The sequence below is a fragment of the Pseudochaenichthys georgianus genome, chromosome 7 (assembly GCF_902827115.2).
Source record: "Pseudochaenichthys georgianus chromosome 7, fPseGeo1.2, whole genome shotgun sequence".
NCBI classification, from domain to species: domain Eukaryota; kingdom Metazoa; phylum Chordata; class Actinopteri; order Perciformes; family Channichthyidae; genus Pseudochaenichthys; species Pseudochaenichthys georgianus.
Genome location: NC_047509.1, coordinates 3,432,999 through 3,460,016, shown reverse-complemented (window position 1 = coordinate 3,460,016; position 27,018 = coordinate 3,432,999). Strand labels below are relative to the sequence as shown.

Here is a 27,018-nt window from a genome sequence, read left to right as displayed (position 1 = left end):
TATTGTGTGATGTGACTCAAGTCTTCTCTAAAGCTAACACTTGTCTGCTGGACAAAGTCAGCTTGTTGCATTCGTGGTTGTCTGTTCCCTTCCAGACTATCTAGATAAATCCAAGTCACTCGCACAGGTCTTCAAGGCCCCATTTATATGTGCCTCATCTTTAACACTCAACCACAGATCTCTCGGGTTGGCATATTGCTGATCTCATTGAAAGCTATCTTGATTGTCTGATACTTAATGCAAATGTGGGTATTCAGCCTTTCACTGCTAAGGTGTCTCTCAGAGCCTGGATAGCTCAGTCGGTAGAGCATCAGACTTTTAATCTGAGGGTCCAGGGTTCAAGTCCCTGTTCAGGCGTAAATATATTGTGTGATGTGACTCAAGTCTTCTCTAAAGCTAACACTTGTCTGCTGGACAAAGTCATTCGTGTTGCATTTGTGGTAGTCTGTTCCCTTACCAGACTATCTAGATAAATCCAAGTCACTCGCACAGGTCTTCAAGGCCCCATTTATATGTGCCTCATCTTTAACACTCAACCACAGATCTCTCGGGTTGGCATATTGCTGATCTCATTGAAAGCTATCTTGATTGTCTGATACTTAATGCAAATGTGGGTATTCAGCCTTTCACTGCTAAGGTGTCTCTCAGAGCCTGGATAGCTCAGTCGGTAGAGCATCAGACTTTTAATCTGAGGGTCCAGGGCTCAAGTCCCTGTTCAGGCGTAAATCTATTGTGTGAGGTGACTCAAGTCCTCTCTAAAGCTAACACTTGTCTGCTAGACTTAGTTCCCAGTACTTAGTTCATCGGTACTCTTTATTTCCCGGAACTAAAGAGCAGATCGCGTTTATCCCGGAATTTTCAGATACTCAATGCAAATGTAGGTAGGCATACTTTCACTGCTAAGGTGTCTTTCAGAGCCTGGATAGCTCAGTCGGTAGAGCATCAGACTTTTAATCTGAGGGTCCAGGGTTCAAGTCCCTGTTCAGGCGTAAATCTATTGTGTGATGTGACTCAAGTCTTCTCTAAAGCTAACACTTGTCTGCTGGACAAAGTCTTCTTGTTGCATTTGTGGTAGTCTGTTCCCTTCCAGACTATCTAGATAAATCCAAGTCACTCGCACAGGTCTTCAAGGCCCCATTTATAAGTGCCTCATCATTAACACTCAACCACAGGTCTCTCGGTTCGGCATATTGCTGATCTCATTGAAAGCTATCTTGATTGTCTGATACTTAATGCAAATGTGGGTATTCAGCCTTTCACTGCTAAGGTGTCTCTCAGAGCCTGGTAGCCCCATTTATAAGTGCCTCAGTCTTAACACTCAACCACAGATCTCTCGGGTTGGCATATTGCTGATCTCATTGAAAGCTATCTTGATTGTCTGATACTTAATGCAAATGTGGGTATTCAGCCTTTCACTGCTAAGGTGTCTCTCAGAGCCTGGATAGCTCAGTCGGTAGAGCATCAGACTTTTAATCTGAGGGTCCAGGGTTCAAGTCCCTGTTCAGGCGTAAATCTATTGTGTGATGTGACTCAAGTCTTCTCTAAAGCTAACACTTGTCTGCTGGACAAAGTCAGCTTGTTGCATTCGTGGTTGTCTGTTCCCTTCCAGACTATCTAGATAAATCCAAGTCACTCGCACAGGTCTTCAAGGCCCCATTTATATGTGCCTCATCTTTAACACTCAACCACAGATCTCTCGGGTTGGCATATTGCTGATCTCATTGAAAGCTATCTTGATTGTCTGATACTTAATGCAAATGTGGGTATTCAGCCTTTCACTGCTAAGGTGTCTCTCAGAGCCTGGATAGCTCAGTCGGTAGAGCATCAGACTTTTAATCTGAGGGTCCAGGGTTCAAGTCCCTGTTCAGGCGTAAATCTATTGTGTGATGTGACTCAAGTCTTCTCTAAAGCTAACACTTGTCTGCTGGACAAAGTCAGCTTGTTGCATTCGCGGTTGTCTGTTCCCTTCCAGACTATCTAGATAAATCCAAGTCACTCGCACAGGTCTTCAAGGCCCCATTTATATGTGCCTCGTCATTAACACTCAACCACAGATCTCTCGGGTTGGCATATTGCTGATCTCATTGAAAGCTATCTTGATTGTCTGATACTTAATGCAAATGTGGGTATTCAGCCTTTCACTGCTAAGGTGTCTCTCAGAGCCTGGATAGCTCAGTCGGTAGAGCATCAGACTTTTAATCTGAGGGTCCAGGGCTCAAGTCCCTGTTCAGGCGTAAATCTATTGTGTGAGGTGACTCAAGTCCTCTCTAAAGCTAACACTTGTCTGCTAGACTTAGTTCCCAGTACTTAGTTCATCGGTACTCTTTATTTCCCGGAACTAAAGAGCAGATCGCGTTTATCCCGGAATTTTAAGATACTCAATGCAAATGTAGGTAGGCATACTTTCACTGCTAAGGTGTCTTTCAGAGCCTGGATAGCTCAGTCGGTAGAGCATCAGACTTTTAATCTGAGGGTCCAGGGTTCAAGTCCCTGTTCAGGCGTAAATATATTGTGTGATGTGACTCAAGTCTTCTCTAAAGCTAACGCTTGTCTGCTAGACAAAGGCAGCTTGTTGCATTTGTGGTAGTCTGTTCCCTACCAGACTATCTAGATAAATCCAAGTCACTCGCACAGGTCTTCAAGGCCCCATTTATAAGTGCCTCGTCATTAACACTCAACCACAGGTCTCTCGGGTTGGCATATTGCTGATCTCTCAGGTCTTCAAGGCCCCATTTATAAGTGCCTCATCTTTAACACTCAACCACAGATCTCTCGGGTTGGCATATTGCTGATCTCATTGAAAGCTATCTTGATTGTCTGATACTTAATGCAAATGTGGGTATTCAGCCTTTCACTGCTAAGGTGTCTCTCAGAGCCTGGATAGCTCAGTCGGTAGAGCATCAGACTTTTAATCTGAGGGTCCAGGGTTCAAGTCCCTGTTCAGGCGTAAATATATTGTGTGATGTGACTCAAGTCTTCTCTAAAGCTAACGCTTGTCTGCTAGACAAAGTCTTCGTGTTGCATTTGTGGTAGTCTGTTCCCAACCAGACTATCGAGATAAATCCAAGTCACTCGCACAGGTCTTCAAGGCCCCATTTATAAGTGCCTCGTCATTAACACTCAACCACAGGTCTCTCGGGTTGGCATATTGCTGATCTCATTGAAAGCTATCTTGATTGTCTGATACTTAATGCAAATGTGGATATTCGGCCTTTCACTGCTAAGGTGTCTCTCAGAGCCTGGATAGCTCAGTCGGTAGAGCATCAGACTTTTAATCTGAGGGTCCAGGGTTCAAGTCCCTGTTCAGGCTTAAATCTATTGTGTGATGTGACTCAAGTCTTCTCTAAAGCTAACACTTGTCTGCTGGACAAAGTCAGCTTGTTGCATTCGTGGTTGTCTGTTCCCTTCCAGACTATCTAGATAAATCCAAGTCACTCGCACAGGTCTTCAAGGCCCCATTTATATGTGCCTCATCTTTAACACTCAACCACAGATCTCTCGGGTTGGCATATTGCTGATCTCATTGAAAGCTATCTTGATTGTCTGATACTTAATGCAAATGTGGGTATTCAGCCTTTCACTGCTAAGGTGTCTCTCAGAGCCTGGATAGCTCAGTCGGTAGAGCATCAGACTTTTAATCTGAGGGTCCAGGGTTCAAGTCCCTGTTCAGGCGTAAATCTATTGTGTGATGTGACTCAAGTCTTCTCTAAAGCTAACACTTGTCTGCTGGACAAAGTCAGCTTGTTGCATTCGTGGTTGTCTGTTCCCTTCCAGAGTATCTAGATAAATCCAAGTCACTCGCACAGGTCTTCAAGGCCCCATTTATATGTGCCTCATCTTTAACACTCAACCACAGATCTCTCGGGTTGGCATATTGCTGATCTCATTGAAAGCTATCTTGATTGTCTGATACTTAATGCAAATGTGGGTATTCAGCCTTTCACTGCTAAGGTGTCTCTCAGAGCCTGGATAGCTCAGTCGGTAGAGCATCAGACTTTTAATCTGAGGGTCCAGGGTTCAAGTCCCTGTTCAGGCGTAAATATATTGTGTGATGTGACTCAAGTCTTCTCTAAAGCTAACACTTGTCTGCTAGACAAAGTCTTCGTGTTGCATTTGTGGTAGTCTGTTCCCAACCAGACTATCGAGATAAATCCAAGTCACTCGCACAGGTCTTCAAGACCCCATTTATAAGTGCCTCGTCATTAACACTCAACCATAGGTCTCTCGGGTTGGCATATTGCTGATCTCATTGAAAGCTATCTTGATTGTCTGATACTTAATGCAAATGTGGGTATTCAGCCTTTCACTGCTAAAGTGTCTCTCAGAGCCTGGATAGCTCAGTCGGTAGAGCATCAGACTTTTAATCTGAGGGTCCAGGGCTCAAGTCCCTGTTCAGGCGTAAATCTATTGTGTGAGGTGACTCAAGTCCTCTCTAAAGCTAACACTTGTCTGCTAGACTTAGTTCCCAGTACTTAGTTCATCGGTACTCTTTATTTCCCGGAACTAAAGAGCAGATCGCGTTTATCCCGGAATTTTAAGATACTCAATGCAAATGTAGGTAGGCATACTTTCACTGCTAAGGTGTCTTTCAGAGCCTGGATAGCTCAGTCGGTAGAGCATCAGACTTTTAATCTGAGGGTCCAGGGTTCAAGTCCCTGTTCAGGCGTAAATCTATTGTGTGATGTGACTCAAGTCTTCTCTAAAGCTAACACTTGTCTGCTGGACAAAGTCAGCTTGTTGCATTCGTGGTTGTCTGTTCCCTTCCAGACTATCTAGATAAATCCAAGTCACTCGCACAGGTCTTCAAGGCCCCATTTATAAGTGCCTCGTCATTAACACTCAACCACAGGTCTCTCGGGTTGGCATATTGCTGATCTCATTGAAAGCTATCTTGATTGTCTGATACTTAATGCAAATGTGGGTATTCAGCCTTTCACTGCTAAGGTGTCTCTCAGAGCCTGGATAGCTCAGTCGGTAGAGCATCAGACTTTTAATCTGAGGGTCCAGGGTTCAAGTCCCTGTTCAGGCGTAAATATATTGTGTGATGTGACTCAAGTCTTCTCTAAAGCTAACGCTTGTCTGCTAGGACAAAGTCTTCGTGTTGCATTTGTGGTAGTCTGTTCCCTACCAGACTATCGAGATAAATCCAAGTCACTCGCACAGGTCTTCAAGACCCCATTTATAAGTGCCTCGTCATTAACACTCAACCACAGGTCTCTCGGGTTGGCATATTGCTGATCTCATTGAAAGCTATCTTGATTGTCTGATACTTAATGCAAATGTGGATATTCGGCCTTTCACTGCTAAGGTGTCTCTCAGAGACTGGATAGCTCAGTCGGTAGAGCATCAGACTTTTAATCTGAGGGTCCAGGGTTCAAGTCCCTGTTCAGGCTTAAATCTATTGTGTGATGTTACTCAAGTCTTCTCTAAAGCTAACACTTGTCTGCTGGACAAAGTCAGCTTGTTGCATTCGTGGTTGTCTGTTCCTTTCCAGACTATCTAGATAAATCCAAGTCACTCGCACAGGTCTTCAAGGCCCCATTTATATGTGCCTCATCTTTAACACTCAACCACAGATCTCTCGGGTTGGCATGTTGCTGATCTCATTGAAAGCTATCTTGATTGTCTGATACTTAATGCAAATGTGGGTATTCAGCCTTTCACTGCTAAGGTGTCTCTCAGAGCCTGGATAGCTCAGTCGGTAGAGCATCAGACTTTTAATCTGAGGGTCCAGGGTTCAAGTCCCTGTTCAGGCGTAAATCTATTGTGTGATGTGACTCAAGTCTTCTCTAAAGCTAACACTTGTCTGCTGGACAAAGTCAGCTTGTTGCATTCGTGGTTGTCTGTTCCCTTCCAGAGTATCTAGATAAATCCAAGTCACTCGCACAGGTCTTCAAGGCCCCATTTATATGTGCCTCATCTTTAACACTCAACCACAGATCTCTCGGGTTGGCATATTGCTGATCTCATTGAAAGCTATCTTGATTGTCTGATACTTAATGCAAATGTGGGTATTCAGCCTTTCACTGCTAAGGTGTCTCTCAGAGCCTGGATAGCTCAGTCGGTAGAGCATCAGACTTTTAATCTGAGGGTCCAGGGTTCAAGTCCCTGTTCAGGCGTAAATCTATTGTGTGATGTGACTCAAGTCTTCTCTAAAGCTAACACTTGTCTGCTGGACAAAGTCAGCTTGTTGCATTCGTGGTTGTCTGTTCCCTTCCAGACTATCTAGATAAATCCAAGTCACTCGCACAGGTCTTCAAGGCCCCATTTATAAGTGCCTCATCATTAACACTCAACCACAGATCTCTCTGGTTGGCATATTGCTGATCTCATTGAAAGCTATCTTGATTGTCTGATACTTAATGCAAATGTGGGTATTCAGCCTTTCACTGCTAAGGTGTCTCTCAGAGCCTGGATAGCTCAGTCGGTAGAGCATCAGACTTTTAATCTGAGGGTCCAGGGTTCAAGTCCCTGTTCAGGCGTAAATCTATTGTGTGATGTGACTCAAGTCTTCTCTAAAGCTAACACTTGTCTGCTGGACAAAGTCAGCTTGTTGCATTCGTGGTTGTCTGTTCCCTTCCAGACTATCTAGATAAATCCAAGTCACTCGCACAGGTCTTCAAGGCCCCATTTATATGTGCCTCATCTTTAACACTCAACCACAGATCTCTCGGTTCGGCATATTGCTGATCTCATTGAAAGCTATCTTGATTGTCTGATACTTAATGCAAATGTGGGTATTCAGCCTTTCACTGCTAAGGTGTCTCTCAGAGCCTGGATAGCTCAGTCGGTAGAGCATCAGACTTTTAATCTGAGGGTCCAGGGTTCAAGTCCCTGTTCAGGCGTAAATCTATTGTGTGATGTGACTCAAGTCTTCTCTAAAGCTAACGCTTGTCTGCTGGACAAAGTCTTCGTGTTGCATTCGTGGTAGTCTGTTCCCTTCCAGACTATCTAGATAAATCCAAGTCACTCGCACAGGTCTTCAAGGCCCCATTTATAAGTGCCTCGTCATTAACACTCAACCACAGGTCTCTCGGGTTGGCATATTGCTGATCTCATTGAAAGCTATCTTGATTGTCTGATACTTAATGCAAATGTGGGTATTCAGCCTTTCACTGCTAAGGTGTCTCTCAGAGCCTGGATAGCTCAGTCGGTAGAGCATCAGACTTTTAATCTGAGGGTCCAGGGTTCAAGTCCCTGTTCAGGTGTAAATCTATTGTGTGATGTGACTCAAGTCTTCTCTAAAGCTAACACTTGTCTGCTGGACAAAGTCAGCTTGTTGCATTCGTGGTTGTCTGTTCCCTTCCAGAGTATCTAGATAAATCCAAGTCACTCGCACAGGTCTTCAAGGCCCCATTTATATGTGCCTCATCTTTAACACTCAACCACAGATCTCTCGGGTTGGCATATTGCTGATCTCATTGAAAGCTATCTTGATTGTCTGATACTTAATGCAAATGTGGGTATTCAGCCTTTCACTGCTAAGGTGTCTCTCAGAGCCTGGATAGCTCAGTCGGTAGAGCATCAGACTTTTAATCTGAGGGTCCAGGGTTCAAGTCCCTGTTCAGGCGTAAATCTATTGTGTGATGTGACTCAAGTCTTCTCTAAAGCTAACACTTGTCTGCTGGACAAAGTCAGCTTGTTGCATTCGTGGTTAGTCTGTTCCCTTCCAGACTATCTAGATAAATCCAAGTCACTCGCACAGGTCTTCAAGGCCCCATTTATATGTGCCTCATCTTTAACACTCAACCACAGATCTCTCGGTTCGGCATATTGCTGATCTCATTGAAAGCTATCTTGATTGTCTGATACTTAATGCGAATGTGGGTATTCAGCCTTTCACTGCTAAGGTGTCTCTCAGAGCCTGGATAGCTCAGTCGGTAGAGCATCAGACTTTTAATCTGAGGGTCCAGGGTTCAAGTCCCTGTTCAGGCGTAAATCTATTGTGTGAGGTGACTCAAGTCCTCTCTAAAGCTAACACTTGTCTGCTAGACTTAGTTCCCAGTACTTAGTTCATCGGTACTCTTTATTTCCCGGAACTAAAGAGCAGATCGCGTTTATCCCGGAATTTTAAGATACTCAATGCAAATGTAGGTAGGCATACTTTCACTGCTAAGGTGTCTTTCAGAGCCTGGATAGCTCAGTCGGTAGAGCATCAGACTTTTAATCTGAGGGTCCAGGGTTCAAGTCCCTGTTCAGGCGTAAATATATTGTGTGATGTGACTCAAGTCTTCTCTAAAGCTAACGCTTGTCTGCTAGACAAAGGCAGCTTGTTGCATTTGTGGTAGTCTGTTCCCTACCAGACTATCTAGATAAATCCAAGTCACTCGCACAGGTCTTCAAGGCCCCATTTATAAGTGCCTCGTCATTAACACTCAACCACAGGTCTCTCGGGTTGGCATATTGCTGATCTCTCAGGTCTTCAAGGCCCCATTTATAAGTGCCTCATCTTTAACACTCAACCACAGATCTCTCGGGTTGGCATATTGCTGATCTCATTGAAAGCTATCTTGATTGTCTGATACTTAATGCAAATGTGGGTATTCAGCCTTTCACTGCTAAGGTGTCTCTCAGAGCCTGGATAGCTCAGTCGGTAGAGCATCAGACTTTTAATCTGAGGGTCCAGGGTTCAAGTCCCTGTTCAGGCGTAAATATATTGTGTGATGTGACTCAAGTCTTCTCTAAAGCTAACGCTTGTCTGCTAGACAAAGTCTTCGTGTTGCATTTGTGGTAGTCTGTTCCCAACCAGACTATCGAGATAAATCCAAGTCACTCGCACAGGTCTTCAAGGCCCCATTTATAAGTGCCTCGTCATTAACACTCAACCACAGGTCTCTCGGGTTGGCATATTGCTGATCTCATTGAAAGCTATCTTGATTGTCTGATACTTAATGCAAATGTGGATATTCGGCCTTTCACTGCTAAGGTGTCTCTCAGAGCCTGGATAGCTCAGTCGGTAGAGCATCAGACTTTTAATCTGAGGGTCCAGGGTTCAAGTCCCTGTTCAGGCGTAAATCTATTGTGTGATGTTACTCAAGTCTTCTCTAAAGCTAACACTTGTCTGCTGGACAAAGTCAGCTTGTTGCATTCGTGGTTGTCTGTTCCCTTTCCAGACTATCTAGATAAATCCAAGTCACTCGCACAGGTCTTCAAGGCCCCATTTATATGTGCCTCATCTTAACACTCAACCACAGATCTCTCGGGTTGGCATATTGCTGATCTCATTGAAAGCTATCTTGATTGTCTGATACTTAATGCAAATGTGGGTATTCAGCCTTTCACTGCTAAGGTGTCTCTCAGAGCCTGGATAGCTCAGTCGGTAGAGCATCAGACTTTTAATCTGAGGGTCCAGGGTTCAAGTCCCTGTTCAGTAAACTGTGTTATGACTCAAATTCGATTCGCTTACATTATCCTGCAAGTCATTGGTTCGATTCGGTGTCATGTTCCGTTACCAATGCTATCTAATTCATACTGCACAGGTATTAATGCCACATGCAGTAATACATATGAACTCTCTTTTTTATTATTTAGAAAGTGCTTCAAAATCAATAAACATAAATGTCTTGACATTAATTTATAAACCATAATAAATGAATTGTGATAGGTCTAGCCTCCGTGTGTGAAGTTGTTCCATCCTCAAAAACAAAAAAGCTAATGCTTCTGCAGTCGAGCTGCAGCTTCTAGCCACGGCCTTCTGTTAAGAAAGGACACTGAATGTCCTGAATGAGGCATCACACACAGGACGTGGAGTCTGAACACAGCAGACAACAGGAGGATTACAACAGCATATAACAACTAAAATACTGCATGTGGGGTGCACACTCACATTCTCTGTTTTACTGTTGCATAAATCCCATGCATGTATGAGATTAAGTTAGCTTCATTATATCTCAGTGATTAGTGAGAAATAAAGTTTTCTATCGGGTCACTATCAGCCTGTCAGTCATTATTTTCAGGGAGGGGGCGGGGCTTGGAGGAACGGAGAGGAGACGGTGATCGCGGAAGCTTTTTTCCTCCTGCCTTCACAAACTTTACATACGTATATATATCGTCTGAAAATTGCTAGAGGACATTCATACTTTGCAATCCAAGACTTAATTAAATCCACCAAAAACCTGACCTGATTGTAACTCGATTCTTTTTGAAAAACATAAAATCCCTGTCCCTGTGTCTCTGAGCCACAGCGACACGGAGTGAGTTCGGAGCGGGTCCTTCTGCTTTTGGTTCTGGACTGGTGTTCTTGTGTTGGTGGATAAAGCAGACTGCTCCGTGTTCGGTGTTGCTGTGCTGTCACGTCTGTTCCCTGATCTCTGCGTCACCGACCGATTTGATATTAAAGTGACAGAAAAAACGTTATAGTAAAGCCGCGGCCGGAAAATCAGGAAGCAACGTTACTACTCTATAACCGATTATCTTCCGTCACTGCATCGAGACTGAATCGTCCCGTCCGCATCGCAATGCATCGTAAAAATGATTATTTTCAACACCCCCTGTTCAGGTGTAAATCTATTGTGTGATGTGACTCAAGTCTTCTCTAAAGCTAACACTTGTCTGCTGGACAAAGTCAGCTTGTTGCATTCGTGGTTGTCTGTTCCCTTCCAGAGTATCTAGATAAATCCAAGTCACTCGCACAGGTCTTCAAGGCCCCATTTATATGTGCCTCATCTTTAACACTCAACCACAGATCTCTCGGGTTGGCATATTGCTGATCTCATTGAAAGCTATCTTGATTGTCTGATACTTAATGCAAATGTGGGTATTCAGCCTTTCACTGCTAAGGTGTCTCTCAGAGCCTGGATAGCTCAGTCGGTAGAGCATCAGACTTTTAATCTGAGGGTCCAGGGTTCAAGTCCCTGTTCAGGCGTAAATCTATTGTGTGATGTGACTCAAGTCTTCTCTAAAGCTAACACTTGTCTGCTGGACAAAGTCAGCTTGTTGCATTCGTGGTTGTCTGTTCCCTTCCAGACTATCTAGATAAATCCAAGTCACTCGCACAGGTCTTCAAGGCCCCATTTATATGTGCCTCATCTTTAACACTCAACCACAGATCTCTCGGGTTGGCATATTGCTGATCTCATTGAAAGCTATCTTGATTGTCTGATACTTAATGCAAATGTGGGTATTCAGCCTTTCACTGCTAAGGTGTCTCTCAGAGCCTGGATAGCTCAGTCGGTAGAGCATCAGACTTTTAATCTGAGGGTCCAGGGTTCAAGTCCCTGTTCAGGCGTAAATCTATTGTGTGATGTGACTCAAGTCTTCTCTAAAGCTAACACTTGTCTGCTGGACAAAGTCGGCTTGTTGCATTCGTGGTAGTCTGTTCCCTACCAGACTATCTAGATAAATCCAAGTCACTCGCACAGGTCTTCAAGGCCCCATTTATAAGTGCCTCGTCATTAACACTCAACCACAGGTCTCTCGGGTTGGCATATTGCTGATCTCATTGAAAGCTATCTTGATTGTCTGATACTTAATGCAAATGTGGGTATTCAGCCTTTCACTGCTAAGGTGTCTCTCAGAGCCTGGATAGCTCAGTCGGTAGAGCATCAGACTTTTAATCTGAGGGTCCAGGGTTCAAGTCCCTGTTCAGGCGTAAATCTATTGTGTGATGTGACTCAAGTCTTCTCTAAAGCTAACACTTGTCTGCTGGACAAAGTCAGCTTGTTGCATTCGTGGTTGTCTGTTCCCTTCCAGAGTATCTAGATAAATCCAAGTCACTCGCACAGGTCTTCAAGGCCCCATTTATATGTGCCTCATCTTAACACTCAACCACAGATCTCTCGGGTTGGCATATTGCTGATCTCATTGAAAGCTATCTTGATTGTCTGATACTTAATGCAAATGTGGGTATTCAGCCTTTCACTGCTAAGGTGTCTCTCAGAGCCTGGATAGCTCAGTCGGTAGAGCATCAGACTTTTAATCTGAGGGTCCAGGGTTCAAGTCCCTGTTCAGGCGTAAATCTATTGTGTGATGTGACTCAAGTCTTCTCTAAAGCTAACACTTGTCTGCTGGACAAAGTCAGCTTGTTGCATTCGTGGTTGTCTGTTCCCTTCCAGAGTATCTAGATAAATCCAAGTCACTCGCACAGGTCTTCAAGGCCCCATTTATATGTGCCTCGTCATTAACACTCAACCACAGATCTCTCGGTTCGGCATATTGCTGATCTCATTGAAAGCTATCTTGATTGTCTGATACTTAATGCAAATGTGGGTATTCAGCCTTTCACTGCTAAGGTGTCTCTCAGAGCCTGGATAGCTCAGTCGGTAGAGCATCAGACTTTTAATCTGAGGGTCCAGGGTTCAAGTCCCTGTTCAGGCGTAAATCTATTGTGTGATGTGACTCAAGTCTTCTCTAAAGCTAACACTTGTCTGCTGGACAAAGTCTTCGTGTTGCATTTGTGGTAGTCTGTTCCCTACCAGACTATCTAGATAAATCCAAGTCACTCGCACAGGTCTTCAAGGCCCCATTTATAAGTGCCTCGTCATTAACACTCAACCACAGGTCTCTCGGGTTGGCATATTGCTGATCTCATTGAAAGCTATCTTGATTGTCTGATACTTAATGCAAATGTGGGTATTCAGCCTTTCACTGCTAAGGTGTCTCTCAGAGCCTGGATAGCTCAGTCGGTAAGAGCATCAGACTTTAATCTGAGGGTCCAGGGCTCAAGTCCCTGTTCAGGCGTAAATCTATTGTGTGAGGTGACTCAAGTCCTCTCTAAAGCTAACACTTGTCTGCTAGACTTAGTTCCCAGTACTTAGTTCATCGGTACTCTTTATTTCCCGGAACTAAAGAGCAGATCGCGTTTATCCCGGAATTTTAAGATACTCAATGCAAATGTAGGTAGGCATACTTTCACTGCTAAGGTGTCTTTCAGAGCCTGGATAGCTCAGTCGGTAGAGCATCAGACTTTTAATCTGAGGGTCCAGGGTTCAAGTCCCTGTTCAGGCGTAAATATATTGTGTGATGTGACTCAAGTCTTCTCTAAAGCTAACGCTTGTCTGCTAGACAAAGTCAGCTTGTTGCATTCGTGGTTGTCTGTTCCCTTCCAGACTATCTAGATAAATCCAAGTCACTCGCACAGGTCTTCAAGGCCCCATTTATAAGTGCCTCATCATTTAACACTCAACCACAGATCTCTCGGGTTGACATATTGCTGATCTCATTGAAAGCTATCTTGATTGTCTGATACTTAATGCAAATGTGGGTATTCAGCCTTTCACTGCTAAGGTGTCTCTCAGAGCCTGGATAGCTCAGTCGGTAAAGCATCAGACTTTTAATCTGAGGGTCCAGGGTTCAAGTCCCTGTTCAGGCGTAAATCTATTGTGTGATGTGACTCAAGTCTTCTCTAAAGCTAACACTTGTCTGCTGGACAAAGTCTTCGTGTTGCATTCGTGGTAGTCTGTTCCCTACCAGACTATCTAGATAAATCCAAGTCACTCGCACAGGTCTTCAAGGCCCCATTTATAAGTGCCTCAGTCATTAACACTCAACCACAGGTCTCTCGGTTGGCATATTGCTGATCTCATTGAAAGCTATCTTGATTGTCTGATACTTAATGCAAATGTGGGTATTCGGCCTTTCACTGCTAAGGTGTCTCTCAGAGCCTGGATAGCTCAGTCGGTAGAGCATCAGACTTTTAATCTGAGGGTCCAGGGTTCAAGTCCCTGTTCAGGCGTAAATCTATTGTGTGATGTGACTCAAGTCTTCTCTAAAGCTAACACTTGTCTGCTGGACAAAGTCAGCTTGTTGCATTCGTGGTTGTCTGTTCCCTTCCAGACTATCTAGATAAATCCAAGTCACTCGCACAGGTCTTCAAGGCCCCATTTATATGTGCCTCAGTCATTTAACACTCAACCACAGATCTCTCGGGTTGGCATATTGCTGATCTCATTGAAAGCTATCTTGATTGTCTGATACTTAATGCAAATGTGGGTATTCAGCCTTTCACTGCTAAGGTGTCTCTCAGAGCCTGGATAGCTCAGTCGGTAGAGCATCAGACTTTTAATCTGAGGGTCCAGGGTTCAAGTCCCTGTTCAGGCGTAAATCTATTGTGTGATGTGACTCAAGTCTTCTCTAAAGCTAACACTTGTCTGCTGGACAAAGTCAGCTTGTTGCATTCGTGGTTGTCTGTTCCCTTCCAGACTATCTAGATAAATCCAAGTCACTCGCACAGGTCTTCAAGGCCCCATTTATATGTGCCTCATCTTTAACACTCAACCACAGATCTCTCGGGTTGGCATATTGCTGATCTCATTGAAAGCTATCTTGATTGTCTGATACTTAATGCAAATGTGGGTATTCAGCCTTTCACTGCTAAGGTGTCTCTCAGAGCCTGGATAGCTCAGTCGGTAGAGCATCAGACTTTTAATCTGAGGGTCCAGGGTTCAAGTCCCTGTTCAGGCGTAAATCTATTGTGTGATGTGACTCAAGTCTTCTCTAAAGCTAACACTTGTCTGCTGGACAAAGTCAGCTTGTTGCATTCGTGGTTGTCTGTTCCCTTCCAGACTATCTAGATAAATCCAAGTCACTCGCACAGGTCTTCAAGGCCCCATTTATATGTGCCTCATCTATAACACTCAACCACAGATCTCTCGGTTTGGCATATTGCTGATCTCATTGAAAGCTATCTTGATTGTCTGATACTTAATGCAACTTTGGGTATTCGGCCTTTCACTGCTAAGGTGTCTCTCAGAGCCTGGATAGCTCAGTCGGTAGAGCATCAGACTTTTTATCTGAGGGTCCAGGGTTCAAGTCCCTGTTCAGGCGTAAATCTATTGTGTGATGTGACTCAAGTCTTCTCTAAAGCTAACACTTGTCTGCTGGACAAAGTCAGCTTGTTGCATTCGTGGTTGTCTGTTCCCTTCCAGACTATCTAGATAAATACAAGTCACTCGCACAGGTCTTCATGGCCCCATTTATATGTGCCTCATCTTTAACACTCAACCACAGATGTCTCGGGTTGGCATATTGCTGATCTCATTGAAAGCTATCTTGATTGTCTGATACTTAATGCAAAGGTGGGTATTCAGCCTTTCACTGCTAAGGTGTCTCTCAGAGCCTGGATAGCTCAGTCGGTAGAGCATCAGACTTTTAATCTGAGGGTTCAAGTCCCTGTTCAGGCGTAAATCTATTGTGTGATGTGACTCAAGTCTTCTCTAAAGCTAACGCTAGACAAAGTCTTCGTGTTGCATTTGTGGTAGTCTGTTCCCTACCAGACTATCTAGATAAATCCAAGTCACTCGCACAGGTCTTCAAGGCCCCATTGAGTGCCTCGTCATTAACACTCAGCCACAGGTCTCTCGGGTTGGCATATTGCTGATCTCATTGAAAGCTATCTTGCTTGTCTGATACTTAATGCAACTTTGGGTATTCGGCCTTTCACTGCTAAGGTGTCTCTCAGAGCCTGAATAGCTCAGTCGGTAGAGCATCAGACTTTTAATCTGAGGGTCCAGGGTTCAAGTCCCTGTTCAGGCGTAAATATATTGTGTGATGTGACTCAAGTCTTCTCTAAAGCTAACACTTGTCTGCTGGACAAAGTCAGCTTGTTGCATTCGTGGTTGTCTGTTCCCTTCCAGAGTATCTAGATAAATCCAAGTCACTCGCACAGGTCTTCAAGGCCCCATTTATATGTGCCTCATCTTTAACACTCAACCACAGATCTCTCGGGTTGGCATATTGCTGATCTCATTGAAAGCTATCTTGATTGTCTGATACTTAATGCAAATGTGGGTATTCAGCCTTTCACTGCTAAGGTGTCTCTCAGAGCCTGGATAGCTCAGTCGGTAGAGCATCAGACTTTTAATCTGAGGGTCCAGGGTTCAAGTCCCTGTTCAGGCGTAAATATATTGTGTGATGTGACTCAAGTCTTCTCTAAAGCTAACGCTTGTCTGCTAGACAAAGTCTTCGTGTTGCATTTGTGGTAGTCTGTTCCCAACCAGACTATCGAGATAAATCCAAGTCACTCGCACAGGTCTTCAAGACCCCATTTATAAGTGCCTCGTCATTAACACTCAACCATAGGTCTCTCGGGTTGGCATATTGCTGATCTCATTGAAAGCTATCTTGATTGTCTGATACTTAATGCAAATGTGGGTATTCAGCCTTTCACTGCTAAAGTGTCTCTCAGAGCCTGGATAGCTCAGTCGGTAGAGCATCAGACTTTTAATCTGAGGGTCCAGGGCTCAAGTCCCTGTTCAGGCGTAAATCTATTGTGTGAGGTGACTCAAGTCCTCTCTAAAGCTAACACTTGTCTGCTAGACTTAGTTCCCAGTACTTAGTTCATCGGTACTCTTTATTTCCCGGAACTAAAGAGCAGATCGCGTTTATCCCGGAATTTTAAGATACTCAATGCAAATGTAGGTAGGCATACTTTCACTGCTAAGGTGTCTTTCAGAGCCTGGATAGCTCAGTCGGTAGAGCATCAGACTTTTAATCTGAGGGTCCAGGGTTCAAGTCCCTGTTCAGGCGTAAATATATTGTGTGATGTGACTCAAGTCTTCTCTAAAGCTAACGCTTGTCTGCTAGACAAAGGCAGCTTGTTGCATTTGTGGTAGTCTGTTCCCTACCAGACTATCTAGATAAATCCAAGTCACTCGCACAGGTCTTCAAGGCCCCATTTATAAGTGCCTCGTCATTAACACTCAACCACAGGTCTCTCGGGTTGGCATATTGCTGATCTCTCAGGTCTTCAAGGCCCCATTTATAAGTGCCTCATCTTTAACACTCAACCACAGATCTCTCGGGTTGGCATATTGCTGATCTCATTGAAAGCTATCTTGATTGTCTGATACTTAATGCAAATGTGGGTATTCAGCCTTTCACTGCTAAGGTGTCTCTCAGAGCCTGGATAGCTCAGTCGGTAGAGCATCAGACTTTTAATCTGAGGGTCCAGGGTTCAAGTCCCTGTTCAGGCGTAAATATATTGTGTGATGTGACTCAAGTCTTCTCTAAAGCTAACGCTTGTCTGCTAGACAAAGTCTTCGTGTTGCATTTGTGGTAGTCTGTTCCCAACCAGACTATCGAGATAAATCCAAGTCACTCGCACAGGTCTTCAAGACCCCATTTATAAGTGCCTCGTCATTAACACTCAACCACAGGTCTCTCGGGTTGGCATATTGCTGATCTCATTGAAAGCTATCTTGATTGTCTGATACTTAATGCAAATGTGGATATTCGGCCTTTCACTGCTAAGGTGTCTCTCAGAGACTGGATAGCTCAGTCGGTAGAGCATCAGACTTTTAATCTGAGGGTCCAGGGTTCAAGTCCCTGTTCAGGCGTAAATCTATTGTGTGATGTTACTCAAGTCTTCTCTAAAGCTAACACTTGTCTGCTGGACAAAGTCAGCTTGTTGCATTCGTGGTTGTCTGTTCCTTTCCAGACTATCTAGATAAATCCAAGTCACTCGCACAGGTCTTCAAGGCCCCATTGAGTGCCTCGTCATTAACACTCAACCACAGGTCTCTCGGGTTGGCATATTGCTGATCTCATTGAAAGCTATCTTGATTGTCTGATACTTAATGCAACTTTGGGTATTCGGCCTTTCACTGCTAAGGTGTCTCTCAGAGCCTGGATAGCTCAGTCGGTAGAGCATCAGACTTTTAATCTGAGGGTCCAGGGTTCAAGTCCCTGTTCAGTAGGGCTGTGCATCTTCACTGGTCTCACAATTCGATTCGATTACGATTATCCTGTCAACGATTCGATTCGGTTCGATATCCCGGTGCATCACGGTGCATCACGATTCATACCAATGCGTTGCATCCTCAATTTTCTATATTACTGCACATGGCTTATTTTTCATCAATGCATACATGCAGTAAATACATATGAACTCTCTTTTTATTATTTAGAAAGTGCTTCAGAAATCAATAACATAAATGTCTTGACATTAATTTATAAACCATAATAAATGAATTGTATAGGTCTAGCCTCCGTGTGTGAAGTTGTTCCATCCTCAAAAACAAAAAGCTAATGCTTCTGCAGTCGAGCTGCAGCTTCTAGCCACGGCCTTCTGTTAAGAAAGGACACTGAATGTCCTGAATGAGGCATCACACACAGGACGTGAGTCTGAACACAGCAGACAACAGGAGGATTTACAACAGCATATAACAACTAAAATACTGCATGTGGGTGCACACTCACATTCTCTGTTTTACTGTTGCATAAATCCCATGCATGTATGAGATTAAGTTAGCTTCATTATATCTCAGTGATTAAGTGAATAATAAAGTTTCTATCGGGTCACTATCAGCCTGTCAGTCATTATTTTCAGGGAGGGGGCGGGGCTTGGAGGAACGGAGAGGAGACGGTGATCGCGGAAGCTTTTTTCCTCCTGCCTTCACAAACTTTACATACGTATATATCGTCTGAAAATTGCTAGAGGACATTCATACTTTGCAATCCAAGACTTAATTAAATCCACCAAAAACCTGACATGATTGTAACGCGATTCTTTTTGAAAAACATAAATCCCTGTCTGTGTCTCTGAGCCACAGCGACACGGAGTGATTCGGAGCGGGTCCTTCTGCTTTTGGTTCTGGACTGGTGTTCTTGTGTTGGTGGATAAAGCAGACTGCTCCGTGTTCGGTGTTGCTGTGCTGCTGTCACGTCTGTTCCCTGATCTCTGCGTCACCGACCGATTTGATATTAAAGTGACAGAAAAAACGTTATAGTAAAGCCGCGGCCGGAAAATCAGGAAGCAACGTTACTACTCTATAACCGATTATCTTCCGTCACTGCATCGAGACTGAATCGTCCACGTCCGCATCGCAATGCATCGTAAAAATGATTATTTTCAACACCCCTACTGTTCAGGCGTAAATATATTGTGTGATGTGACTCAAGTCTTCTCTAAAGCTAATGCTTGTCTGCTAGACAAAGTCTTCGTGTTGCATTTGTGGTAGTCTGTTCCCTTCCAGACTATCGAGATACATCCAAGTCACTCACACAGGTCTTCAAGGCCCCATTTATATGTGCCTCATCTTTAACACTCAACCACAGATCTCTCGGGTTGGCATATTGCTGATCTCATTGAAAGCTATCTTGATTGTCTGATACTTAATGCAAAGGTGGGTATTCAGCCTTTCACTGCTAAGTTGTCTCTCAGAGCCTGGATAGCTCAGTCGGTAGAGCATCAGACTTTTTATCTGAGGGTCCAGGGTTCAAGTCCCTGTTCAGGCGTAAATCTATTGTGTGATGTGACTCAAGTCTTCTCTAAAGCTAACACTTGTCTGCTGGACAAAGTCAGCTTGTTGCATTCGTGGTTGTCTGTTCCCTTCCAGACTATCTAGATAAATCCAAGTCACTCGCACAGGTCTTCAAGGCCCCATTTATATGTGCCTCATCTTTAACACTCAACCACAGATCTCTCGGGTTGGCATATTGCTGATCTCATTGAAAGCTATCTTGATTGTCTGATACTTAATGCAAATGTGGGTATTCAGCCTTTCACTGCTAAGGTGTCTCTCAGAGCCTGGATAGCTCAGTCGGTAGAGCATCAGACTTTTAATCTGAGGGTCCAGGGTTCAAGTCCCTGTTCAGGCGTAAATATATTGTGTGATGTGACTCAAGTCTTCTCTAAAGCTAACGCTTGTCTGCTAGACAAAGTCTTCGTGTTGCATTTGTGGTAGTCTGTTCCCAACCAGACTATCGAGATAAATCCAAGTCACTCGCACAGGTCTTCAAGACCCCATTTATAAGTGCCTCGTCATTAACACTCAACCATAGGTCTCTCGGGTTGGCATATTGCTGATCTCATTGAAAGCTATCTTGATTGTCTGATACTTAATGCAAATGTGGGTATTCAGCCTTTCACTGCTAAAGTGTCTCTCAGAGCCTGGATAGCTCAGTCGGTAGAGCATCAGACTTTTAATCTGAGGGTCCAGGGCTCAAGTCCCTGTTCAGGCGTAAATCTATTGTGTGAGGTGACTCAAGTCCTCTCTAAAGCTAACACTTGTCTGCTAGACTTAGTTCCCAGTACTTAGTTCATCGGTACTCTTTATTTCCCGGAACTAAAGAGCAGATCGCGTTTATCCCGGAATTTTAAGATACTCAATGCAAATGTAGGTAGGCATACTTTCACTGCTAAGGTGTCTTTCAGAGCCTGGATAGCTCAGTCGGTAGAGCATCAGACTTTTAATCTGAGGGTCCAGGGTTCAAGTCCCTGTTCAGGCGTAAATATATTGTGTGATGTGACTCAAGTCTTCTCTAAAGCTAACGCTTGTCTGCTAGACAAAGGCAGCTTGTTGCATTTGTGGTAGTCTGTTCCCTACCAGACTATCTAGATAAATCCAAGTCACTCGCACAGGTCTTCAAGGCCCCATTTATAAGTGCCTCGTCATTAACACTCAACCACAGGTCTCTCGGGTTGGCATATTGCTGATCTCTCAGGTCTTCAAGGCCCCATTTATAAGTGCCTCATCTTTAACACTCAACCACAGATCTCTCGGGTTGGCATATTGCTGATCTCATTGAAAGCTATCTTGATTGTCTGATACTTAATGCAAATGTGGGTATTCAGCCTTTCACTGCTAAGGTGTCTCTCAGAGCCTGGATAGCTCAGTCGGTAGAGCATCAGACTTTTAATCTGAGGGTCCAGGGTTCAAGTCCCTGTTCAGGCGTAAATATATTGTGTGATGTGACTCAAGTCTTCTCTAAAGCTAACGCTTGTCTGCTAGACAAAGTCTTCGTGTTGCATTTGTGGTAGTCTGTTCCCAACCAGACTATCGAGATAAATCCAAGTCACTCGCACAGGTCTTCAAGACCCCATTTATAAGTGCCTCGTCATTAACACTCAACCACAGGTCTCTCGGGTTGGCATATTGCTGATCTCATTGAAAGCTATCTTGATTGGCTGATACTTAATGCAAATGTGGATATTCGGCCTTTCACTGCTAAGGTGTCTCTCAGAGACTGGATAGCTCAGTCGGTAGAGCATCAGACTTTTAATCTGAGGGTCCAGGGTTCAAGTCCCTGTTCAGGCGTAAATCTATTGTGTGATGTTACTCAAGTCTTCTCTAAAGCTAACACTTGTCTGCTGGACAAAGTCAGCTTGTTGCATTCGTGGTTGTCTGTTCCTTTCCAGACTATCTAGATAAATCCAAGTCACTCGCACAGGTCTTCAAGGCCCCATTGAGTGCCTCGTCATTAACACTCAACCACAGGTCTCTCGGGTTGGCATATTGCTGATCTCATTGAAAGCTATCTTGATTGTCTGATACTTAATGCAACTTTGGGTATTCGGCCTTTCACTGCTAAGGTGTCTCTCAGAGCCTGGATAGCTCAGTCGGTAGAGCATCAGACTTTTAATCTGAGGGTCCAGGGTTCAAGTCCCTGTTCAGTAGGGCTGTGCATCTTCACTGGTCTCACAATTCGATTCGATTACGATTATCCTGTCAACGATTCGATTCGGTTCGATATCCCGGTGCATCACGGTGCATCACGATTCATACCAATGCGTTGCATCCTCAATTTTCTATATTACTGCACATGGCTTATTTTTCATCAATGCATACATGCAGTAAATACATATGAACTCTCTTTTTATTATTTAGAAAGTGCTTCAGAAATCAATAACATAAATGTCTTGACATTAATTTATAAACCATAATAAATGAATTGTATAGGTCTAGCCTCCGTGTGTGAAGTTGTTCCATCCTCAAAAACAAAAAGCTAATGCTTCTGCAGTCGAGCTGCAGCTTCTAGCCACGGCCTTCTGTTAAGAAAGGACACTGAATGTCCTGAATGAGGCATCACACACAGGACGTGAGTCTGAACACAGCAGACAACAGGAGGATTTACAACAGCATATAACAACTAAAATACTGCATGTGGGTGCACACTCACATTCTCTGTTTTACTGTTGCATAAATCCCATGCATGTATGAGATTAAGTTAGCTTCATTATATCTCAGTGATTAAGTGAATAATAAAGTTTCTATCGGGTCACTATCAGCCTGTCAGTCATTATTTTCAGGGAGGGGGCGGGGCTTGGAGGAACGGAGAGGAGACGGTGATCGCGGAAGCTTTTTTCCTCCTGCCTTCACAAACTTTACATACGTATATATCGTCTGAAAATTGCTAGAGGACATTCATACTTTGCAATCCAAGACTTAATTAAATCCACCAAAAACCTGACATGATTGTAACGCGATTCTTTTTGAAAAACATAAATCCCTGTCTGTGTCTCTGAGCCACAGCGACACGGAGTGATTCGGAGCGGGTCCTTCTGCTTTTGGTTCTGGACTGGTGTTCTTGTGTTGGTGGATAAAGCAGACTGCTCCGTGTTCGGTGTTGCTGTGCTGCTGTCACGTCTGTTCCCTGATCTCTGCGTCACCGACCGATTTGATATTAAAGTGACAGAAAAAACGTTATAGTAAAGCCGCGGCCGGAAAATCAGGAAGCAACGTTACTACTCTATAACCGATTATCTTCCGTCACTGCATCGAGACTGAATCGTCCACGTCCGCATCGCAATGCATCGTAAAAATGATTATTTTCAACACCCCTACTGTTCAGGCGTAAATATATTGTGTGATGTGACTCAAGTCTTCTCTAAAGCTAATGCTTGTCTGCTAGACAAAGTCTTCGTGTTGCATTTGTGGTAGTCTGTTCCCTTCCAGACTATCGAGATACATCCAAGTCACTCACACAGGTCTTCAAGGCCCCATTTATATGTGCCTCATCTTTAACACTCAACCACAGATCTCTCGGGTTGGCATATTGCTGATCTCATTGAAAGCTATCTTGATTGTCTGATACTTAATGCAAAGGTGGGTATTCAGCCTTTCACTGCTAAGTTGTCTCTCAGAGCCTGGATAGCTCAGTCGGTAGAGCATCAGACTTTTTATCTGAGGGTCCAGGGTTCAAGTCCCTGTTCAGGCGTAAATCTATTGTGTGATGTGACTCAAGTCTTCTCTAAAGCTAACACTTGTCTGCTGGACAAAGTCAGCTTGTTGCATTCGTGGTTGTCTGTTCCCTTCCAGACTATCTAGATAAATACAAGTCACTCGCACAGGTCTTCATGGCCCCATTTATATGTGCCTCATCTTTAACACTCAACCACAGATGTCTCGGGTTGGCACATTGCTGATCTCATTGAAAGCTATCTTGATTGTCTGATACTTAATGCAAAGGTGGGTATTCAGCCTTTCACTGCTAAGGTGTCTCTCAGAGCCTGGATAGCTCAGTCGGTAGAGCATCAGACTTTTAATCTGAGGGTTCAAGTCCCTGTTCAGGCGTAAATCTATTGTGTGATGTGACTCAAGTCTTCTCTAAAGCTAACGCTTGTCTGCTAGACAAAGTCTTCGTGTTGCATTTGTGGTAGTCTGTTCCCTACCAGACTATCTAGATAAATCCAAGTCACTCGCACAGGTCTTCAAGGCCCCATTGAGTGCCTCGTCATTAACACTCAACCACAGGTCTCTCGGGTTGGCATATTGCTGATCTCATTGAAAGCTATCTTGATTGTCTGATACTTAATGCAACTTTGGGTATTCGGCCTTTCACTGCTAAGGTTTCTCTCAGAGCCTGAATAGCTCAGTCGGTAGAGCATCAGACTTTTAATCTGAGGGTCCAGGGTTCAAGTCCCTGTTCAGGCGTAAATATATTGTGTGATGTGACTCAAGTCTTCTCTAAAGCTAACACTTGTCTGCTGGACAAAGTCAGCTTGTTGCATTCGTGGTTGTCTGTTCCCTTCCAGACTATCTAGATAAATCCAAGTCACTCGCACAGGTCTTCAAGGCCCCATTTATATGTGCCTCATCTTTAACACTCAACCACAGATCTCTCGGGTTGGCATATTGCTGATCTTATTGAAAGCTATCTTGATTGTCTGATACTTAATGCAAATGTGGGTATTCGGCCTTTCACTGCTAAGGTGTCTTTCAGAGCCTGGATAGCTCAGTCGGTAGAGCATCAGACTTTTAATCTGAGGGTCCAGGGTTCAAGTCCCTGTTCAGGCGTAAATCTATTGTGTGATGTGACTCAAGTCTTCTCTAAAGCTAACACTTGTCTGCTGGACAAAGTCTGCTTGTTGCATTCGTGGTTGTCTGTTCCCTTCCAGACTATCTAGATAAATCCAAGTCACTCGCACAGGTCCTCAAGGCCCCATTTATAGGTGCCTCGTCATTAACACTCAACCACAGGTCTCTCGGGTTGGCATATTGCTGATCTCATTGAAAGCTATCTTGATTGTCTGATACTTAATGCAACTTTGGGTATTCGGCCTTTCACTGCTAAGGTGTCTCTCAGAGCCTGGATAGCTCAGTCGGTAGAGCATCAGACTTTGTATCTGAGGGTCCAGGGTTCAAGTCCCTGTTCAGGCGTAAATCTATTGTGTGATGTGACTCAAGTCTTCTCTAAAGCTAACACTTGTCTGCTGGACAAAGTCAGCTTGTTGCATTCGTGGTTGTCTGTTCCCTTCCATACTATCTAGATAAATACAAGTCACTCGCACAGGTCTTCATGGCCCCATTTATATGTGCCTCATCTTTAACACTCAACCACAGATGTCTCGGGTTGGCATATTGCTGATCTCATTGAAAGCTATCTTGATTGTCTGATACTTAATGCAAAGGTGGGTATTCAGCCTTTCACTGCTAAGGTGTCTCTCAGAGCCTGGATAGCTCAGTCGGTAGAGCATCAGACTTTTAATCTGAGGGTTCAAGTCCCTGTTCAGGCGTAAATCTATTGTGTGATGTGACTCAAGTCTTCTCTAAAGCTAACGCTTGTCTGCTATACTTCATCGGTACTCTTTATTTCCCGGAACTAAAGAGCAGATCGCGTTTATACCGGAATTTTCAGATACTCAATGCAAATGTAGGTAGGCATACTTTCACTGCTAAGGTGTCTTTCAGAGCCTGGATAGCTCAGTCGGTAGAGCATCAGACTTTTAATCTGAGGGTCCAGAGTTCAAGTCCCTGTTCATGCGATAAATCTGGTAGGTGCTTTTACACCAAGTACTTTGTCGTACTTAGTTCCCAGTACTTAGTTAATCGGAACTAAAGAGCAGATCCCGTTTATCCCGGAATTTGCAGATACTCAATGCAAATGTAGGTAGGCATACTTTGACTGCTAAGGTGTCTTTCACAGCATGGATAGCTCAGTCGGTAGAGCATCAGACTTTTAATCTGAGGGTCCAGGGTTCAAGTCCCTGTTCAGTCGGTAGAGCATCAGACTTTTAATCTGAGGGTCCAGGGTTCAAGTCCCTGTTCAGGCGTAAATCTATTGTGTGATGTGACTCAAGTCTTCTCTAAAGCTAACACTTGTCTGCTAGACTTAGTTCCCAGTACTTAGTTCATCGGTACTCTTTATTTCCCGGAACTAAAGAGCAGATCGCGTTTATCCCGGAATTTTCAGATACTCAATGCAAATGTAGGTAGGCATACTTTCACTGCTAAGGTGTCTTTCAGAGCCTGGATAGCTCAGTCGGTAGAGCATCAGACTTTTAATCTGAGGGTCCAGAGTTCAAGTCCCTGTTCATGCGATAAATCTAGTAGGTGCTTTTACACCAAGTACTTTGTCGTACTTAGTTCCCAGTACTTAGTTAATCGGAACTCTTTATTTCCCGGAACTAAAGAGCAGATCCCGTTTATCCCGGAATTTGCAGATACTCAATGCAAATGTAGGTAGGCATACTTTCACTGCTAAGGTGTCTTTCAGAGCATGGATAGCTCAGTCGGTAGAGCATCAGACTTTTAATCTGAGGGTCCAGGGTTCAAGTCCCTGTTCAGGCGTAAATATATTGTGTGATGTGACTCAAGTCTTCTCTAAAGCTAACGCTTGTCTGCTAGACAAAGTCTTCGTGTTGCATTTGTGGTAGTCTGTTCCCTACCAGACTATCTAGATAAATCCAAGTCACTCGCACAGGTCTTCAAGGCCCCATTTATAAGTGCCTCGTCATTAACACTCAACCACAGGTCTCTCGGGTTGGCATATTGCTGATCTCATTGAAAGCTATCTTGATTGTCTGATACTTAATGCAACTTTGGGTATTCAGCCTTTCACTGCTAAGGTGTCTCTCAGAGCCTGGATAGCTCAGTCGGTAGAGCATCAGACTTTTAATCTGAGGGTCCAGGGTTCAAGTCCCTGTTCAGGCGTACATCTATTGTGTGATGTGACTCAAGTCCTCTCTAAAGCTAACACTTGTCTGCTAGACTTAGTTCCCAGTACTTAGTTCATCGGTACTCTTTATTTCCCGGAACTAAAGAGCAGATCGCGTTTATACCGGAATTTTCAGATACTCAATGCAAATGTAGGTAGGCATACTTTCACTGCTAAGGTGTCTTTCAGAGCCTGGATAGCTCAGTCGGTAGAGCATCAGACTTTTAATCTGAGGGTCCAGGGTTCAAGTCCCTGTTCAGGCGGAAATCTATTGTGTGATTTGACTCAAGTCTTTGTGTTGCATTCGTGGTAGTCTGTTCCCGACCAGACTATCTCGATAGGTCTTCAAGGCCCCATTTATAAGTGCCTCATCTTTAACACTCAACCACAGATCTCTCGGGTTGGCATATTGCTGATCTCATTGAAAGCTATCTTGATTGTCTGATACTTAATACAAATGTGGGTATTCAGCCTTTCACTGCTAAGGTGTCTTTCAGAGCCTGGATAGCTCACTCGGTAGACCATCAGACTTTTAATCTGAGGGTCCAGGGTTCAAGTCCCTGTTCAGGTGTAAATATATTGTGTGATGTGACTCAAGTCCTCTCTCAAGCTAACACTTGTCTGCTAGACAAAGTCTTTGTGTTGCATTCGTGGTGGTCTGTTTCCTACCAGACTATCTGCCTATAGGCATACTATATTGTTTGCTGAGAGCATATCATAATTTGTTTTGATGTTTGTTCCCCACAGTTATGATTCCAACATGGAGGACAGCAGAGACAACAAGAAGAACCGTTTCTCCAACACAATGGCCTTCATGGAGGAATATCTGAACAACGTCCTGAACGATGAGCTGCCCTTTCACAACGAGGAGAAAAACAAACTCACATACGAGGTCAGCCCTCGCTCTTTTACTTCTTTTCCCAT

General features: G+C 44.0%; 1 protein-coding gene and 54 non-coding genes across 55 annotated transcripts in view; all 55 read left to right on the top strand.

The window, feature by feature from the left end:
- The window catches only part of itpr3 (inositol 1,4,5-trisphosphate receptor, type 3), a 114,819-nt gene that overhangs the window by 53,536 nt on the left and 34,265 nt on the right, over positions 1–27,018 (top strand). Inside the window, exon 21 of the mRNA XM_034086586.2 lies at positions 26,842–26,986. Coding sequence (XP_033942477.1) covers positions 26,842–26,986 — 145 coding nt within the window. The remainder of the gene's footprint in view (positions 1–26,841; positions 26,987–27,018) is intronic.
- Positions 285–357, top strand: trnak-uuu (transfer RNA lysine (anticodon UUU)). The gene has a single exon. It is a non-coding gene; the product is annotated as a tRNA-Lys (tRNA).
- On the top strand, positions 650–722 carry trnak-uuu (transfer RNA lysine (anticodon UUU)). The gene has a single exon. It is a non-coding gene; the product is annotated as a tRNA-Lys (tRNA).
- On the top strand, positions 917–989 carry trnak-uuu (transfer RNA lysine (anticodon UUU)). Its single transcript has one exon. It is a non-coding gene; the product is annotated as a tRNA-Lys (tRNA).
- Positions 1,436–1,508, top strand: trnak-uuu (transfer RNA lysine (anticodon UUU)). Its single transcript has one exon. It is a non-coding gene; the product is annotated as a tRNA-Lys (tRNA).
- Positions 1,799–1,871, top strand: trnak-uuu (transfer RNA lysine (anticodon UUU)). Its single transcript has one exon. It is a non-coding gene; the product is annotated as a tRNA-Lys (tRNA).
- On the top strand, positions 2,162–2,234 carry trnak-uuu (transfer RNA lysine (anticodon UUU)). The gene has a single exon. It is a non-coding gene; the product is annotated as a tRNA-Lys (tRNA).
- trnak-uuu (transfer RNA lysine (anticodon UUU)) lies at positions 2,429–2,501 on the top strand. The gene has a single exon. It is a non-coding gene; the product is annotated as a tRNA-Lys (tRNA).
- trnak-uuu (transfer RNA lysine (anticodon UUU)) lies at positions 2,875–2,947 on the top strand. Its single transcript has one exon. It is a non-coding gene; the product is annotated as a tRNA-Lys (tRNA).
- Positions 3,238–3,310, top strand: trnak-uuu (transfer RNA lysine (anticodon UUU)). The gene has a single exon. It is a non-coding gene; the product is annotated as a tRNA-Lys (tRNA).
- Positions 3,601–3,673, top strand: trnak-uuu (transfer RNA lysine (anticodon UUU)). The gene has a single exon. It is a non-coding gene; the product is annotated as a tRNA-Lys (tRNA).
- On the top strand, positions 3,964–4,036 carry trnak-uuu (transfer RNA lysine (anticodon UUU)). The gene has a single exon. It is a non-coding gene; the product is annotated as a tRNA-Lys (tRNA).
- On the top strand, positions 4,327–4,399 carry trnak-uuu (transfer RNA lysine (anticodon UUU)). The gene has a single exon. It is a non-coding gene; the product is annotated as a tRNA-Lys (tRNA).
- On the top strand, positions 4,594–4,666 carry trnak-uuu (transfer RNA lysine (anticodon UUU)). The gene has a single exon. It is a non-coding gene; the product is annotated as a tRNA-Lys (tRNA).
- On the top strand, positions 4,957–5,029 carry trnak-uuu (transfer RNA lysine (anticodon UUU)). The gene has a single exon. It is a non-coding gene; the product is annotated as a tRNA-Lys (tRNA).
- trnak-uuu (transfer RNA lysine (anticodon UUU)) lies at positions 5,684–5,756 on the top strand. Its single transcript has one exon. It is a non-coding gene; the product is annotated as a tRNA-Lys (tRNA).
- On the top strand, positions 6,047–6,119 carry trnak-uuu (transfer RNA lysine (anticodon UUU)). Its single transcript has one exon. It is a non-coding gene; the product is annotated as a tRNA-Lys (tRNA).
- Positions 6,410–6,482, top strand: trnak-uuu (transfer RNA lysine (anticodon UUU)). Its single transcript has one exon. It is a non-coding gene; the product is annotated as a tRNA-Lys (tRNA).
- Positions 6,773–6,845, top strand: trnak-uuu (transfer RNA lysine (anticodon UUU)). The gene has a single exon. It is a non-coding gene; the product is annotated as a tRNA-Lys (tRNA).
- trnak-uuu (transfer RNA lysine (anticodon UUU)) lies at positions 7,136–7,208 on the top strand. Its single transcript has one exon. It is a non-coding gene; the product is annotated as a tRNA-Lys (tRNA).
- Positions 7,499–7,571, top strand: trnak-uuu (transfer RNA lysine (anticodon UUU)). The gene has a single exon. It is a non-coding gene; the product is annotated as a tRNA-Lys (tRNA).
- Positions 7,863–7,935, top strand: trnak-uuu (transfer RNA lysine (anticodon UUU)). Its single transcript has one exon. It is a non-coding gene; the product is annotated as a tRNA-Lys (tRNA).
- On the top strand, positions 8,130–8,202 carry trnak-uuu (transfer RNA lysine (anticodon UUU)). Its single transcript has one exon. It is a non-coding gene; the product is annotated as a tRNA-Lys (tRNA).
- trnak-uuu (transfer RNA lysine (anticodon UUU)) lies at positions 8,576–8,648 on the top strand. Its single transcript has one exon. It is a non-coding gene; the product is annotated as a tRNA-Lys (tRNA).
- Positions 8,939–9,011, top strand: trnak-uuu (transfer RNA lysine (anticodon UUU)). Its single transcript has one exon. It is a non-coding gene; the product is annotated as a tRNA-Lys (tRNA).
- trnak-uuu (transfer RNA lysine (anticodon UUU)) lies at positions 10,792–10,864 on the top strand. Its single transcript has one exon. It is a non-coding gene; the product is annotated as a tRNA-Lys (tRNA).
- Positions 11,155–11,227, top strand: trnak-uuu (transfer RNA lysine (anticodon UUU)). Its single transcript has one exon. It is a non-coding gene; the product is annotated as a tRNA-Lys (tRNA).
- trnak-uuu (transfer RNA lysine (anticodon UUU)) lies at positions 11,518–11,590 on the top strand. The gene has a single exon. It is a non-coding gene; the product is annotated as a tRNA-Lys (tRNA).
- On the top strand, positions 11,880–11,952 carry trnak-uuu (transfer RNA lysine (anticodon UUU)). Its single transcript has one exon. It is a non-coding gene; the product is annotated as a tRNA-Lys (tRNA).
- trnak-uuu (transfer RNA lysine (anticodon UUU)) lies at positions 12,243–12,315 on the top strand. The gene has a single exon. It is a non-coding gene; the product is annotated as a tRNA-Lys (tRNA).
- trnak-uuu (transfer RNA lysine (anticodon UUU)) lies at positions 12,873–12,945 on the top strand. The gene has a single exon. It is a non-coding gene; the product is annotated as a tRNA-Lys (tRNA).
- Positions 13,237–13,309, top strand: trnak-uuu (transfer RNA lysine (anticodon UUU)). Its single transcript has one exon. It is a non-coding gene; the product is annotated as a tRNA-Lys (tRNA).
- Positions 13,600–13,672, top strand: trnak-uuu (transfer RNA lysine (anticodon UUU)). The gene has a single exon. It is a non-coding gene; the product is annotated as a tRNA-Lys (tRNA).
- trnak-uuu (transfer RNA lysine (anticodon UUU)) lies at positions 13,965–14,037 on the top strand. The gene has a single exon. It is a non-coding gene; the product is annotated as a tRNA-Lys (tRNA).
- On the top strand, positions 14,328–14,400 carry trnak-uuu (transfer RNA lysine (anticodon UUU)). Its single transcript has one exon. It is a non-coding gene; the product is annotated as a tRNA-Lys (tRNA).
- On the top strand, positions 14,691–14,763 carry trnak-uuu (transfer RNA lysine (anticodon UUU)). The gene has a single exon. It is a non-coding gene; the product is annotated as a tRNA-Lys (tRNA).
- trnak-uuu (transfer RNA lysine (anticodon UUU)) lies at positions 15,399–15,471 on the top strand. Its single transcript has one exon. It is a non-coding gene; the product is annotated as a tRNA-Lys (tRNA).
- Positions 15,762–15,834, top strand: trnak-uuu (transfer RNA lysine (anticodon UUU)). The gene has a single exon. It is a non-coding gene; the product is annotated as a tRNA-Lys (tRNA).
- On the top strand, positions 16,125–16,197 carry trnak-uuu (transfer RNA lysine (anticodon UUU)). Its single transcript has one exon. It is a non-coding gene; the product is annotated as a tRNA-Lys (tRNA).
- Positions 16,392–16,464, top strand: trnak-uuu (transfer RNA lysine (anticodon UUU)). The gene has a single exon. It is a non-coding gene; the product is annotated as a tRNA-Lys (tRNA).
- On the top strand, positions 16,838–16,910 carry trnak-uuu (transfer RNA lysine (anticodon UUU)). The gene has a single exon. It is a non-coding gene; the product is annotated as a tRNA-Lys (tRNA).
- On the top strand, positions 17,201–17,273 carry trnak-uuu (transfer RNA lysine (anticodon UUU)). The gene has a single exon. It is a non-coding gene; the product is annotated as a tRNA-Lys (tRNA).
- Positions 19,101–19,173, top strand: trnak-uuu (transfer RNA lysine (anticodon UUU)). Its single transcript has one exon. It is a non-coding gene; the product is annotated as a tRNA-Lys (tRNA).
- trnak-uuu (transfer RNA lysine (anticodon UUU)) lies at positions 19,464–19,536 on the top strand. The gene has a single exon. It is a non-coding gene; the product is annotated as a tRNA-Lys (tRNA).
- On the top strand, positions 19,827–19,899 carry trnak-uuu (transfer RNA lysine (anticodon UUU)). The gene has a single exon. It is a non-coding gene; the product is annotated as a tRNA-Lys (tRNA).
- On the top strand, positions 20,094–20,166 carry trnak-uuu (transfer RNA lysine (anticodon UUU)). The gene has a single exon. It is a non-coding gene; the product is annotated as a tRNA-Lys (tRNA).
- trnak-uuu (transfer RNA lysine (anticodon UUU)) lies at positions 20,540–20,612 on the top strand. The gene has a single exon. It is a non-coding gene; the product is annotated as a tRNA-Lys (tRNA).
- trnak-uuu (transfer RNA lysine (anticodon UUU)) lies at positions 20,903–20,975 on the top strand. Its single transcript has one exon. It is a non-coding gene; the product is annotated as a tRNA-Lys (tRNA).
- trnak-uuu (transfer RNA lysine (anticodon UUU)) lies at positions 22,803–22,875 on the top strand. The gene has a single exon. It is a non-coding gene; the product is annotated as a tRNA-Lys (tRNA).
- Positions 23,519–23,591, top strand: trnak-uuu (transfer RNA lysine (anticodon UUU)). Its single transcript has one exon. It is a non-coding gene; the product is annotated as a tRNA-Lys (tRNA).
- trnak-uuu (transfer RNA lysine (anticodon UUU)) lies at positions 23,882–23,954 on the top strand. The gene has a single exon. It is a non-coding gene; the product is annotated as a tRNA-Lys (tRNA).
- On the top strand, positions 24,245–24,317 carry trnaq-uug (transfer RNA glutamine (anticodon UUG)). Its single transcript has one exon. It is a non-coding gene; the product is annotated as a tRNA-Gln (tRNA).
- On the top strand, positions 25,655–25,727 carry trnak-uuu (transfer RNA lysine (anticodon UUU)). The gene has a single exon. It is a non-coding gene; the product is annotated as a tRNA-Lys (tRNA).
- On the top strand, positions 26,018–26,090 carry trnak-uuu (transfer RNA lysine (anticodon UUU)). Its single transcript has one exon. It is a non-coding gene; the product is annotated as a tRNA-Lys (tRNA).
- On the top strand, positions 26,285–26,357 carry trnak-uuu (transfer RNA lysine (anticodon UUU)). The gene has a single exon. It is a non-coding gene; the product is annotated as a tRNA-Lys (tRNA).